Here is a 13,147-nt window from a genome sequence, read left to right as displayed (position 1 = left end):
TTTTACTGAAGTTGCTGGGAAATGACCGACAACATAGCTCTTAGCTCCCTCTCTACTGGACAACTTTTATTTGTATTGCTTTTAAATCTTTTTAATAAAAAAAATAAATCTTATTAACACTTTGTTCTAGCTAGCTATTTGTGTAGGTAGCTATCAAGTAAACACAATGGTTATCTATCCAACTAGCCAGTAACAACTCAATGTTGACAATAACTTATATCCCACCATTCTTCCACAAAGCACAGCTAGCTCGCTAAGTAAAGTTCATAGTCAACACCAAACTTTGGGAAACTGACACACTGTTCGTGTATAATACCTGCAACGGGAATTGTATAAAAATAACCTTAGATATTAATTTAGAATCCTTTAAATTAGATCTACAAGGACATCTTTATTGATATTCCAGTATTTTCATTTAGAGATTCCGGTCAACTCTTTGACCTTTCCTTTCATGGGTCCTACCAATTATTTTGGGATTATTCACCATGGCAACCACTTGTTAATATAACAAAAACGAAACTTATTTCTCAGTTCGGTTGGCTTTTGTGGAGATCAGATTGTTTTCATTTGCAGGGATATTTGTGGGTTTTTGACCAAATACTGGCCTTCTGTGTCTGTCATCACTCTTTGACCAGAGTGCAGTCTGGTATCCCAGACCCCATTTAAGACATGGCTTATCTAATGTTAGCTACTCCATACAGTCAAACGGGCTCCTCTTATGAAAAAGCACTATAGCATTCCTATAAGATTCCTATAAAAAAACAACGTTTTTTATAAAAAAATATATTTTTTATTTTTATTTAACCTTTATTTAACCAGGTGGCCAGTTGAGAACAAGTTCTCATCTACAACTGTGACCTGGCCAAGATAAAGCAAAGCAGTGCGACATAAACAACACAGAGTTACACATGGAATAAACAAACGTACAGTCAATAACACAATATAAGAAAAAAAATAAAGTCTATATACAGTGTGTGCAAATGGCGTGAGGAGGTAAGGCAATAAATAGGCCATAGTAGCGAAGTAATTACAATTTAGCAAATTAACACTGGAGTGATAGATGAGCAGATGGTGATGTGCAAGTAGAAATACTGGTGTGCAAAAGATCAGAAAAGTAAATAAAAACAATATGGGGATGAGGTAGGTAGATTGGGTGGGCTATTCACAGATGGACTGTGTACAGCTGCAACGATTGGTTAGCTGCTCAGATAGCTGATGTTTAAAGTTAATAAGGGAAATATAAGCCTCCAGCTTCAGCGATTATTGCAATTCTTTCCAGTCATTTATTTACTGATAAGAATACAGTGATTGACAGAGTCGAAAGCCTTGGCCTGTTCGATGAAGACGGCTGCACAGTACTGTCTTTTATCGATGGCGGTTATGGTATTGTTTAGTACCTTGAGCGTGGCTGAGGTGCACCCGTGACCAGCTTGGAAACCAGATTGCACAGCGGAGAAGGTACGGTGGGATTCGAAATGGTCAGTGATCTGTGTATTAATTAACTTGGCTTTCGAAGACTTTAGAAAGGCAGGGCAGGATGGATATAGGTCTATAACAGTTTGGATCTAGAGTGTCTCCCCCTTTGAAGAGGGGGATGAACGGGGCAGCTTTCCAATCTTTAGGGATCTCGGCCGATACGAAAGAGAGGTTGAACAGACTGGTAATAGGGGTTGCAACAATGGCGGCGGATCATTTTAGAAAGAGAGGGTCCAGATTGTCTAGCCCTGCTGATGTGTACGGGTCCAGGTTTTGCAGCTCTTTCAGAACATCTGCTATCTGGATTTGGGTGAAGGAGAAGCTGGGGAGGCTTGGGCAAGTAGCTGCGGGGGGTGCGGAGCTGTTGGCCGGGGTTGGGGTAGCCAGGTGGAAAGCATGGCCAGCCGTAGAGAAATGCTTATTGAAATGATCGATTATCATGGATTTATCGGTGGTGACAGTGTTTCCTACCCTCAGTGCAGTGGGCAGTTCTCCATGGACTTTACAGTGTCCCAGAACTTTTTGGAGTTTGTGCTACAGGATGCAAATTTCTGTTTGAAAAAGCTAGCCTTTGCTTTCCTGACTGACTGCGTGTATTGGTTCCTGACTTCCCTGAAAAGTTGCATATCGCTGGGACTATTCAATGCTAGTTCAGTCAGGATGTTTTTGTGCTGGTCGAGGGCAGTCAGGTCTGGAGTGAACCAACGTCTATATCTGTTCTTAGTTCTAAATTTTTTGAATGGGGTATGCTTATTTAAGATGGCGAGGAAAGCATGTTTATAGAATAACCAGGCCTCCTCTACTGATGGAATGGGGTCAATATCCTTCCAGGATACCCGGGCCAGGTCGATTAGGAAGGCCTGCTCGCTGAAGTGTTTTAAGGAGCGTTTGACAGTGATGAGGGGTGGTCGTTTGACCGCAGAACCATTACTGACACAGGCAATGAGGCAGTGATCGCTGATATCCTGGTTGAAGACAGCAGAGGTGTATTTAGAGGACAGGTTGGTCAGGATGATATCTATGAGGGTGCCCATGTTTACAGATTTGGGCTTGTACCTGGTAGGTTCCTTGATAATTTGTGTGAGATTGAGAGCATCTAGCTTAGATTGTAGGACTGCCGGGGTGTTAAGCATATCCCAGTTCAGGTCACCTAACAGAACGAACTCTGAAGATAGACAGGGGATAATCAATTCACATATGGTGTCCAAGGCACAGCTGGGAGCTGAGGGGGGTCTATAACAGGCGGCAACAGTGAGAGACTTATTTCTGGAGATTCATTTTTTAAATTAGAAGCTCGAACTGTTTGGGCATAGACCTGGAAAGTATGACAGCACTCTGCAGACTAACTCCACCCCCTTTGGCAGTTCTATCTTGATGGAAAATGTTGTAGCTGGGTATGGAAATCTCAGCCACCCTCGAAGCATCGTGCCACAAAAGCCACGGCCCTTGCAGAGCAAGGGGAACAACTATTTCAAGGTCTCAGAGCGAGTGACGTCACCAATTGAAAAGCTATCAGTGAGCACCACCGCTAACTAGCCATTTCACATCGGTTACACACGCGACGTGTCCGGTCTGGTCATTTAGTTTGCTAGCCGGGAGATGCGCCTGGCTTGCGGCTAACTGGTGCTAGCTTCGGGGCAGGGGCGTTAGCCACTATAGCCAATCGGTAGCAGCTAGCTAGCAGCGATGATCCGATGCAAAGGTCCAGAGCTTACGGTAAGGATCCGGTGGAGTAGTGGATTCTAGCCGTGTTGGGGTAGAGTCCGGGAGGCAATGACTGAGTAGCCGGGTGATCACAGAGTCGGGCCGGGAGGTGGGCCTGGCACAGGGCTAGCTTCGGGGCTGGGTCACTCGGTGGCAGCTAGCTAGCTGTGATGATCAGGAGTAATGGTCCAGGGTTTACGGCAGGAATACGGCGTTGTAGTGGAGAAAACAGTCCGATACTGGCAGGCTGGCAAGTATTATCCAGGCAAAAAAAAGGGTTGTTGTCTGTGCAGAAGGTAAAGACCGCTAGCAGTGGTTAACAATGACTAAATAGCTAGTAACTAATTAGCTGGTTAGCTTCTGATGGCTAGGTTCTGATGGGGGTTCTAGCTATAAGGTCTAAAAAAATAGTGAATCCGTATCACATTGGGTGAGGCGGGTTACCGGAAGGTATATTTACGGAAGGTATATTAAATTTAAAAATGGAAAACAGATTGAAAATACATTTAAATATATACAAAAAAGACAAAATACAAAAGTAAACGAGAGGACGACAAACCACGTCGGCACTGCTACGCCATCTTGGAATTACAAGAATTGTTATTAATGAAAATAAAATGCACATTAGAACATTTTAAAACAAAAGTAGCCATTTTTTTGTATTTTTGTATGATTTCATTCACACAATTTGATTTCATGTGGCATAAACAAAAACACAAATTCTCAGTCAAAAAACAAGAGACAGAACAGAGCTTCGTTATTCTCTCGTGTGCAACGACGAACCTTGGCAAGACCCCTGTCATTCTCTGCAAACATCAAAGCAGTGACTCAATTCTGCAGGCTCATGCTCATGCAACATCCGTAGATTACAAACCGACCTCACACAGGAATCAGTGCAGGTCCTAATCCAGGCACTTGTCTCTCTGTTGACTGGGCTCCCATGCAACTTATCCAGAAGGCCGCAGCCCGCCAGGTGTTCAACCTCCCCAAGTTCTCCCATATCACCCCGCTCCTCCACACACTCCACTGGCTTCCTGTCAAAGCTCACATCCACTTCAAGACCCTGGTGCATACAAGGGAACTGCCCCTCCCTACCTACAACCCATCCAACCCGAGCACTCCGTTATGCCAACTCTGGTCTCTTGGCCCTCTCGCCAGCTCCCAATCAGCCCAGTCAAAGTTATTCTCTGTCCTGGCACACCAATAACGGAACCCTAATGTCAGGACAGCAGAGTCCCAGCCCATATTCCCCAAAACCACGATGACCCTACCTCTTCAAAGAGTATCTTCAATAAATCTGACCTGAACTTGTCTTTTGCTACTAGCACTGACTTTGCTGAGAACTACTTTATGAAGGGAAAATGTACTTACGATGCCTGTGATATGTGGTTGTCTCACCTAGCTACCTTAAGGTGAATGCACCAATTGTTATTCTCTCTGGATAAGAGTGTGTGAAATGTAATGGGATTTCAGTTCCCTTAATCGGGAAAATGTCTTTCCACAATGAGAGCAGTGGTAGGGCTTCTCTCCTGTGTGTATCCTCTCGTGCTCTTTTAGGTTCCATAACCGGGCAAAACTCTTCCCACACTGGGAACATTGGAAGGGCTTTTCTCCTGTGTGTGTTTTCTCATGCTCTTTGAGATGGCATGACCGGATAAAGCTCTTTCCACACTGAGAGCAGTGGTAAGGCTTATCTCCGGAGTGAATTATCTTATGTAAATTCAGGTTCCCTAACTGGGTAAAACGCTTTCCACATTGGGAGCATTGGAAAGGCCTTTCTCCTCTGTGTGTAGAGTGAATTCTCTCATGTATTTTCACGCCCCATAACTCAGTAAAACTCTTTCCACACTGAGAGCAATGGAAGGTCTTCCTTCCTTCTTTGTGTATTCCTTGATGCCTATTTAGGGTCCTTAACCGGGTAAAACTCTTTCCACACTGGGAACATTGGAAAGGCTTTTCTCCTGTGTGTGTCCTCTCATGTGATTTCAGGTGTGCCAACAGGGTAAAACTATTTCCACACTGGGAGCATTGAAAAGGCTTTTCTCCTGTGTGTGTCCTCTCATGCCTTTTGAGGGCCTGTGATCGTGAAAAACTCATTACACAATAGGAGCATTGGTAGGGCTTCTCTCCAGAGTGAATTCGCTCATGCATTTTCAGGCTGTCTAACCGGCTAAAACTCTTTCCACACTGGGAACATTGGAAAGGCTTTTCTCCTGTGTGTGTCCTCTCATGCTCTTTTAGATTGTGTAACTTGGTAAATCTCCTTCCACAGTGGGAGCAGCAGTGTCGTCCTACTGGTTTGGCCATCTCTAGGTCTGATTCCCCCGAAGGACTCTTCCCTAAGTCTGGTTCCACTGAAGGACTCTTCCCTGGGTCTGGTTCGCCCGAAGGACTCTTCCCTAAGTCTGGTTCCCCCGAAGGACTCTTGTCAGAGTGCGAGTCTGGTCTCTCTCCTGTCAAAGACAGAGTATTGCGTTAAACAGAGAGACCTGAATGAAACTGCTACATGATAAAACAGTTCTCAGAACATTTCCATAATAAAACATTTTTTAAAAACACTTATGAGCAGGCTGAAAGAGACCGTTGCATGGAAGCATTATACATCCTTCTTTGTGTACACTTGGCAGTTGAAAAGGCTTCATGTGTGTTAGTGGAATTAAATAATTCCTCTAATGTACTCATTAATTAAAATCAATCTGTCTATTTATAAGAATTTGTAAGATACTTATTAATATAAAATAGACAGGATACAGTCTTATTAAAATTATATAATAGTATTTATTCTCGGAGAACGCTACCATTTGACCATAAACAACAGTTTATATACAAGATATGACGTCATAGGTTACAGAATAAATCTCCTCGTCCTGACCAATATAAAACAGGTTCAAAAGTTCATTCCAACTTCCCAGCGCACACACATGACACACAATATAATCTATTCTCCTGAAGGCTCAGTATAATTTATTACCACTTTAGCAGACAACTCAAGATAATAGAAGACCTAAAAAGTTACTCACTGCCTTATCTAAACATCTCAGGACTAAGTTGGGTCGGTTCAACCATAGTTTAACGACCCTTTCTGCTTACTTTATAACCCACAGCACAAATCTCTTTTCACTAGGCGTGCAGAGTTCAATTAGTTATAGTTTTATCTAAATCTTGAAATTGTTTTAGTTATTATTAACAAAATTCCTAACAATGTGCTATTCATGTTGATAGAGCGAAGACAAGTGGAGTTACTAGGGTTTAAAACATCAGTCCCAGTTGATAGAGCGAAGACAAGTGGAGTTACTAGGGTTTAAAACATCGGTCCCAGTTGATAGAGCGAAGACAAGTGGAGTTACTAGGGTTTAAAACATCAGTCCCAGTTGATAGAGTGAAGACAAGTGGAGTTACTAGGGTTTAAAACATCAATCCCAGAGTTCTGTGTTTTTTCACTACTTTCATTTAATCGGCATGTCCAGTCCTCACAATTAAAGTATTTTACCATTTTCTTTTCAGGACACATGGAGTCTGTTTGAGCAGACACATGCACATTTGTGGCCTGCTGGAGGTCATTTTGCAGGGCTCTGGCAGTGCTCCTCCTGGTCCACCTTGCACAAAGGCGGAGGTAGCGGTCCTGCTGCTGGGTTGTTGCCCTCCTATGGCCTCCTCCACGTCTCCTGATGTACTGGCCTGTCTCCTGGTAGCGCCTCCATGCTCTGGACACTACGCTGACAGACACAGCAAACCTTCTTGCCACAGCTCGCATTGATGTGCCATCCTGGATGAGCTGCACTACCTGAGCCACTTGTGTGGGTTGTATACTCCGTCTCATGCTACCACTAGAGTGAAAGCACCGCCAGCATTCAAAAGTGACCAAAACATCAGCCAGGAAGCATAGGAACTGAGAACTGGTCTGTGGTCACCACCTGCAGAACCACTCCTTTATTGGGGGTGTCTTGCTAATTGCCTATAATTTCCACCTTTTGTCTATTCCATTTGCACAACAGCATGTGAAATTTATTGTCAATCAGTGTTGCTTCCTAAGTGGACAGTTTGATTTCACAGAAGTGTGATTGACTTGGAGTTACATTGTGTTGTTTAAGTGTTCCCTTTATTTTTTTGAGCAGTGTATATATATATATGATACATATTTTTTTATATATAAAATCAAATATGTAAATACACAGTATCATTCAAGGGCTTTTATTTATAAAATGTTCTACATTGTAGAATAATAGTGAAGACATCAAAACTATGAAATAACACATGGAATCATGTAGTAACCCAAAAAGTATTAAACAAATCAAAATATATTTTAAATTGAGATTCTTCAAAGTAGCCACCCTTTGCCTTGATGAGAGCTTTGCACACTCTTGGCATTCTCTCAACCAGCTTCATGAGGCAGTCACCTGGAATGCATTTCAATTAACTGGTGTGCCTTTTAAAAGTTCATTTGTGGAATTTCTTTCCTTCTTAATGCATTTGAGTCAATCAGTTGTGTTGTGACAAGGTATGGGTGGTACACAGAAGATAGCCCTATTTTGTAAAAGACCAAGTCCATATTATGGCAAGAATAGCTCAAATAAGCAAAGAGAAACGACAGTTCATCATTACTTTAAGACATGAAGGTCAGTCAATGCGGAAAATTTCAAGAACTTCTTCAAGTGCAGTCGCTAAAAATATCAAGCGCTATGATGAAACTGGCTCTCATGAGCACCGCCACAGGAAAGGAAGACCCAGAGTTCAGTCTGCTGCAGGAGATAAGTTAATTAGAGTTACCAGCCTCAGATTGCAGCCCAAATACATGTTTCACAGAGTTCAAGTAACAGACACATCTCAACATCAACTGTTCAGAGGAGACATGCATGAATCACTGCAAATAAACCACTACTAAAGGAAACCAATAATAAGACGAGACTTGCTTGGGCCAAGAAACACGAGCAGTGGAAATCTGTCCTTTGGTCTGATGAGTCCAAATGTAAGATTTTTGGTTGCAACCACCGTGTCTTTGTGAGGCGTAGAATAGGTGAACAGATGAATTCCGCATATGTGGTTCCCACCGTGAAGCATGGAGGTGTGATGGTGTTGGGGTGCTTCGCTGGTGACACTGTGATTTATTTACAATTCAAGGCACACTTAAACAGCATGGCTACCACTGTATTCTGCAGTGACACGCCATCCCATCTGGTTTGTGCTTAGCGGAACTAGATGACCTGGCCTCCACAATCACCCAACCTCGACCCAATTGAGATGGTTTGGACCGCAGAGTGAAGGAAAAGCAGCCAACAAGTGCTCAGTATATGTGGGAACTCCTTCACGACTGTTGGAAAAGCATTCCAGGTGACTACCTCATGAAGCTGGTTGAGAGAATGCAAAACTGTCATCAAGGCAAAGGCTGGCTACTTTGAAGAATCTCAAATATATTTTCATTTGATTAACACTTTTTAGATTACTACATGATTCCATGTGTTATTTCATAGTTTTGATGTCTTTACTATTATTCTACAATGTAGAATAACTAACAGAACTCTGTGTAGTGTGGTGGAAATATACCAGTCTATCTTCCTGTCAACTAACAGAACTCTGCTGGTTGTCCTGGTAACAGATACCAGTGGGCAGATATTTTATTTGTTCAAACTGAACTACAGCACTTACTTTGATGAGTCAAATCTGATCCTTTCTTCTCTTTACTTTTATAAGTTATATTCTCCAAGAATCAATGTCTAGTTATGTGCACATTCTCTTCATAGACTTGTCCTCTGCTTTTAACTGCATGCAGCCTCACCTTGTCTGTGACTTAACCCCCCCCACCTACAGGTGATCCCAGCAGTACCTTGTGGGTGCTGGACTTCCTGTATGTCAAGTTCAACAACACAACATCCCTTCTTCTGTGTCGGGGGCTTCAGGGCCTCTATGATACATGGGACAAAGGCCAAGCGCATCAGAGGACACAGAACCGTTTCCTAGGTTTTGAGCTGCTGACCTCCTGAAGGAGATATAAGGTCCCGCTGTTCAGCAAGGATAGGAGCAGGGCAAGTTTCAGTCTGGCAGCCATTAGGCTGCTGAACAGTAGGACAGATAGAGGCCCGTCAGGCTGCTGAACAGTGGGACAGATAGAGGCCCGTCAGGCTGCTGAACAGTGGTACAGATGGAGGCCCATCAGGCTGCTGAACAGTGGTACAGATGGAGGCCCATCAGGCTGCTGAACAGTGGGACAGATGGAGGCCCATCAGGTTGCTGAACAGTGGTACAGATGGAGGCCCATCAGGTTGCTGAACAGTGGGACAGATAGAGGCCCATCAGGCTGCTGAACAGTGGGACAGAAGCAGGCCCATCAGGCTGCTGAACAGTGGGACAGATGCAGGCCCATCAGGCTGCTGAACAGTGGGACAGATAGAGGCCCATCAGGCTGCTGAACAGTGGGACAGATAGAGGCCCATCAGGCTGCTGAACAGTAGGACAGATAAAGGCCCATCAGGCTGCTGAACAGTAGGACAGAGAGAGGCCCATCAGGCTGCTGAACAGTAGGACAGAGAGAGGCCCATCAGGCTGCTGAACAGTAGGACAGATGCAGGCCCATCAGGCCGCTGAACAGTGGGACAGATAAAGGCCCATCAGGCCGCTGAACAGTAGGACAGATGGAGGCCCATCAGGCTGCTGAACAGTGGGACAGATGCAGGCCCATCAGGCTGCTGAACAGTGGTACAGATGAAGGCCCAATGCACGGTCAGACAGTAGGCCAAAGAGATGTGTGACTTGTGTACTAACTTTCCAGTTTCCCATACTGAATGTTTTCTAGTGTATTGTAAAATTGACAATAAAGTATATAATATCATATCATTAATTTAAAAGTAAAAAATGCATGTACCAATCACAGATAATCCTTCAATATTTCCTCCAGTACTGAACAACATATTCATGTGTAGAACTTCAGTAGAATGTCCCTTTAAAAACCACACATTGGTCCAACAACTGCCTGAGGTTGTGGCCCTGTTTTAAAGACCATACTCACTGGTGTTAATCAGGTCTTCAGTCTCCTCCCCCATTTCTTCCTTTTCTTTCACTCCCAAAATGTCCTCCTTTTTTATTGAGGGAGCCTCCTCTTCCACTCCAAACGGTTCTTTCTCTTCTTTCACTGTAACAGCCTCCTCCTCTTTCACTGTAACTTCCTCCTCTTCCATTTTTAAAGCTTCTACCTCCTCCTCTTCCACTGTGACAGCCTCTACCCCCTCTTCCACTCCAAACGGTTCTTTCTCTTTCTTCACCGTAACATCCTCCTCTTCCACTCCAAACGGTTCTTTCTCTTCTTTCACTGTAACATCCTCCCTTTCCTCCTTTTTAATTCTGAAAGCTTCTACCTCCTCCTCTTCCATTCCAAACGGTTCTTTCTCTTCTTTCACTGTAACATCCTCCTCTTCTTCTTCTTTCACGGCAATGTTCAGCCCCAGAGCTTCTTTCTCTGTCCAGCAGACCTCGTCTTCTTTAGCAGAGGAGGAGTAGTTTAGCGAGCTCATAGTCAGGGATGTTAGCTAGCTAGCATTAGTGACTAGCCTAGTCTAAGCTCAGTACCAATCTTAACAATGTAGTACATTTAACAAGTAAATTACGTTAAAGTTAACTAAGAGACAAGTTGTTTTACAAACACAGATTAATATACAAATTATCAAAGGAGCTTCAATGCATCAGTTTAATGTTGGCTAGTAAGCTACCGAGGTGGCTGAAGTAGTTGCCATTTTGTTTTTAGGAAGAGTCCTGTCTACTAGATTATACGTCACGTAAAAAAAATAAACTGAAAGACTCACATCGCCATCTGCTGACTGGAGTTGGTAAAGCAGTTATTCACGACATTGTTTATTCTGGCAAAAAAAAAAATATATATTTCAAAATGAGCAAGTACATTTCAAATGAGAAAAGACATTTTCTCTAAGCCCTTAGACACTACTTTCCTCATCACAAGATAAGATAATTACTGTTTTCATGCCCATGGGGAAATGTATTGTGTACGCACATATCAAACATACAAAAGGACATCAAGACAACTGCAAACAATAAATATGACAATAAAAGATGAGCTTCTACTTTAGTCAAATTTACTGTAAAAAGCCTTTACATTTCTTACAAAATAATACGTCGTTTTATTGTCAGATTAATCATTTGTTGAATTAGATTAAACAAAGATGTAGGCCTACTCAATAACAAAAATAACTATTTTAGTGGTGACTCACATCTGTAGCCTATAGTACGGTGACTAGTCTAGATAGCTAATTTAGGAACATGTGATATTACTTTTCTTCCCCTTTTTAACATTACAAGTAACAATAGAAATCGACATCTCTGTCTGATTCCATCTCCATCTGTTTCTTTCTTGTAAAGCCTTTCCCATCCTGGATTCTGAGACTCTATGGGAATCTGTGGTAGGGAAGAAAAATTATGACAATTTTGCATTGACACTATACATCACCCCTAGTTATCATCATCATGATTTATATCGTTTAGGCATATAGCTAGTTACCTAGCTAGTGTTTGTGTTATCCAGTTAGCAATAACAGTGCTTGGTAACATTAATACGCTTGCTAGCGTTAACTTACATCGAAAAGGGGCAAACGTTACTCATAGTGTGTTGACCTTTAAGTCTTTACTGAAGACTCATCTCTTCAGTAGGTCCTATGATTGAGTGTAGTCTGGCCCAGGAGTGTGAAGGTGAACGGAAAGGCTCTGGAGCAACGAACTGCCCTTGCTGTCTCTGCCTGGCCGGTTCCCCTCTCCACTGGGATTCTCTGCCTCTAACCCTATTACAGGGGCTGAGTCACTGGCTTACTGGTGCTCTTTCATGCCGTCCCTAGGAGGGGTGCGTCACTTGAGTGGGTTGAGTCACTGACGTGATCTTCCTGTCTGGGTTGGCGCCCCCCCCCCCTTGGGTTGTGACGTGGCGGAGATCTTTGTGGGCTATACTCGGCCTTGTCTCAGGATGGTAAGTTGGTGTTTGAAGATATCCCTCTAGTGGTGTGGGGGCTGTGCTTTGGCAAAGTGGGTGGGGTTATATCCTTCCTGTTTGGCCCTGTCCGGGGTATCATCGGATGGTGCCACAGTGTCTCCTGACCCCTCCTGTCTCAGCCTCCAGTATTTATGCTGTAGTAGTTTATGTGTCGGGGGGCTAGGGTCAGTTTGTTATATCTGGAGTACTTCTCCTGTCTTATCCGGTGTCCTGTGTGAATTTAAGTATGCTCTCTCTAATTCTCTCCTTCTCTCTTTCTTTCTCTCTCTCGGAGGACCTGAGCCCTAGGACCATGCGTCAGGACTACCGGGCATGATGACTCCTTGCTGTCCCCAGTCCACCTGGACTTGCTGCTGTTCCAGTTTCAACTGTTCTGCCTGCGGCTATGGAACCCTGACCTGTCCACCGGACGTGCTACCTGTCCCAGACCTGCTGTAGAGATACTCTTAATGATCGGCTATGAAAAGCCAACTGACATTTACTCCTGATTATTATTTGACCATGCTGGTCATTTATGAACATTTGAACATCTTGGCCATGTTCTGTTATAATCTCCACCCGGCACAGCCAGAAGAGGACTGGCCACCCCTCATAGCCTGGTTCCTCTCTAGGTTTCTTCCTAGGTTTTGGCCTTTCTAGGGAGTTTTTCCTAGCCGCCGTGCTTCTACACCTGCATTGCTTGCCGTTTGGGGTTTTAGGCTGGGTTTCTGTACAGCACTTCGAGATATTAGCTGATGTACGAAGGGCTATATAAAATAAACTTGATTTGATCCTGCCTTGCAGTCCATCATCAATATGAATATGTACATTACGGATAAATACTGTTGGAATAGGGATTGTTGTTTCGTTTCACATGTAGATGTGAACCATATATTCCCTTAAAGCTACACTCTGTAAGATACATAGATGCAACTGAAATGTAAACGATAGATGATGTGTAGAGGAATGAGGTACACTCAGTCACACAGACAAACACATAGAAGA

At 43.4% G+C, this 13,147-nt stretch overlaps 1 protein-coding gene across 1 annotated transcript; it reads right to left on the bottom strand.

The window, feature by feature from the left end:
• Positions 1–782: 782 nt before the first annotated feature.
• LOC139546847 (zinc finger protein 883-like) lies at positions 783–10,903 on the bottom strand. Its single transcript, XM_071355710.1, has 2 exons — positions 10,181–10,903; positions 783–5,633 (listed from the first exon to the last, which is right to left on the bottom strand). Exons 1-2 carry the CDS (start codon positions 10,680–10,682, stop codon positions 4,609–4,611), a joined length of 1,527 nt encoding a protein of 508 aa, XP_071211811.1. The 5' UTR covers positions 10,683–10,903; the 3' UTR covers positions 783–4,608.
• Between the last annotated feature and the right edge of the window lie 2,244 nt (positions 10,904–13,147).

This window comes from Salvelinus alpinus, chromosome 2, assembly GCF_045679555.1.
Source record: "Salvelinus alpinus chromosome 2, SLU_Salpinus.1, whole genome shotgun sequence".
Taxonomy (NCBI): domain Eukaryota; kingdom Metazoa; phylum Chordata; class Actinopteri; order Salmoniformes; family Salmonidae; genus Salvelinus; species Salvelinus alpinus.
The sequence above is the reverse complement of the archived record's forward strand: the minus strand, read 5'-3'. Positions and strand labels throughout refer to the sequence as shown.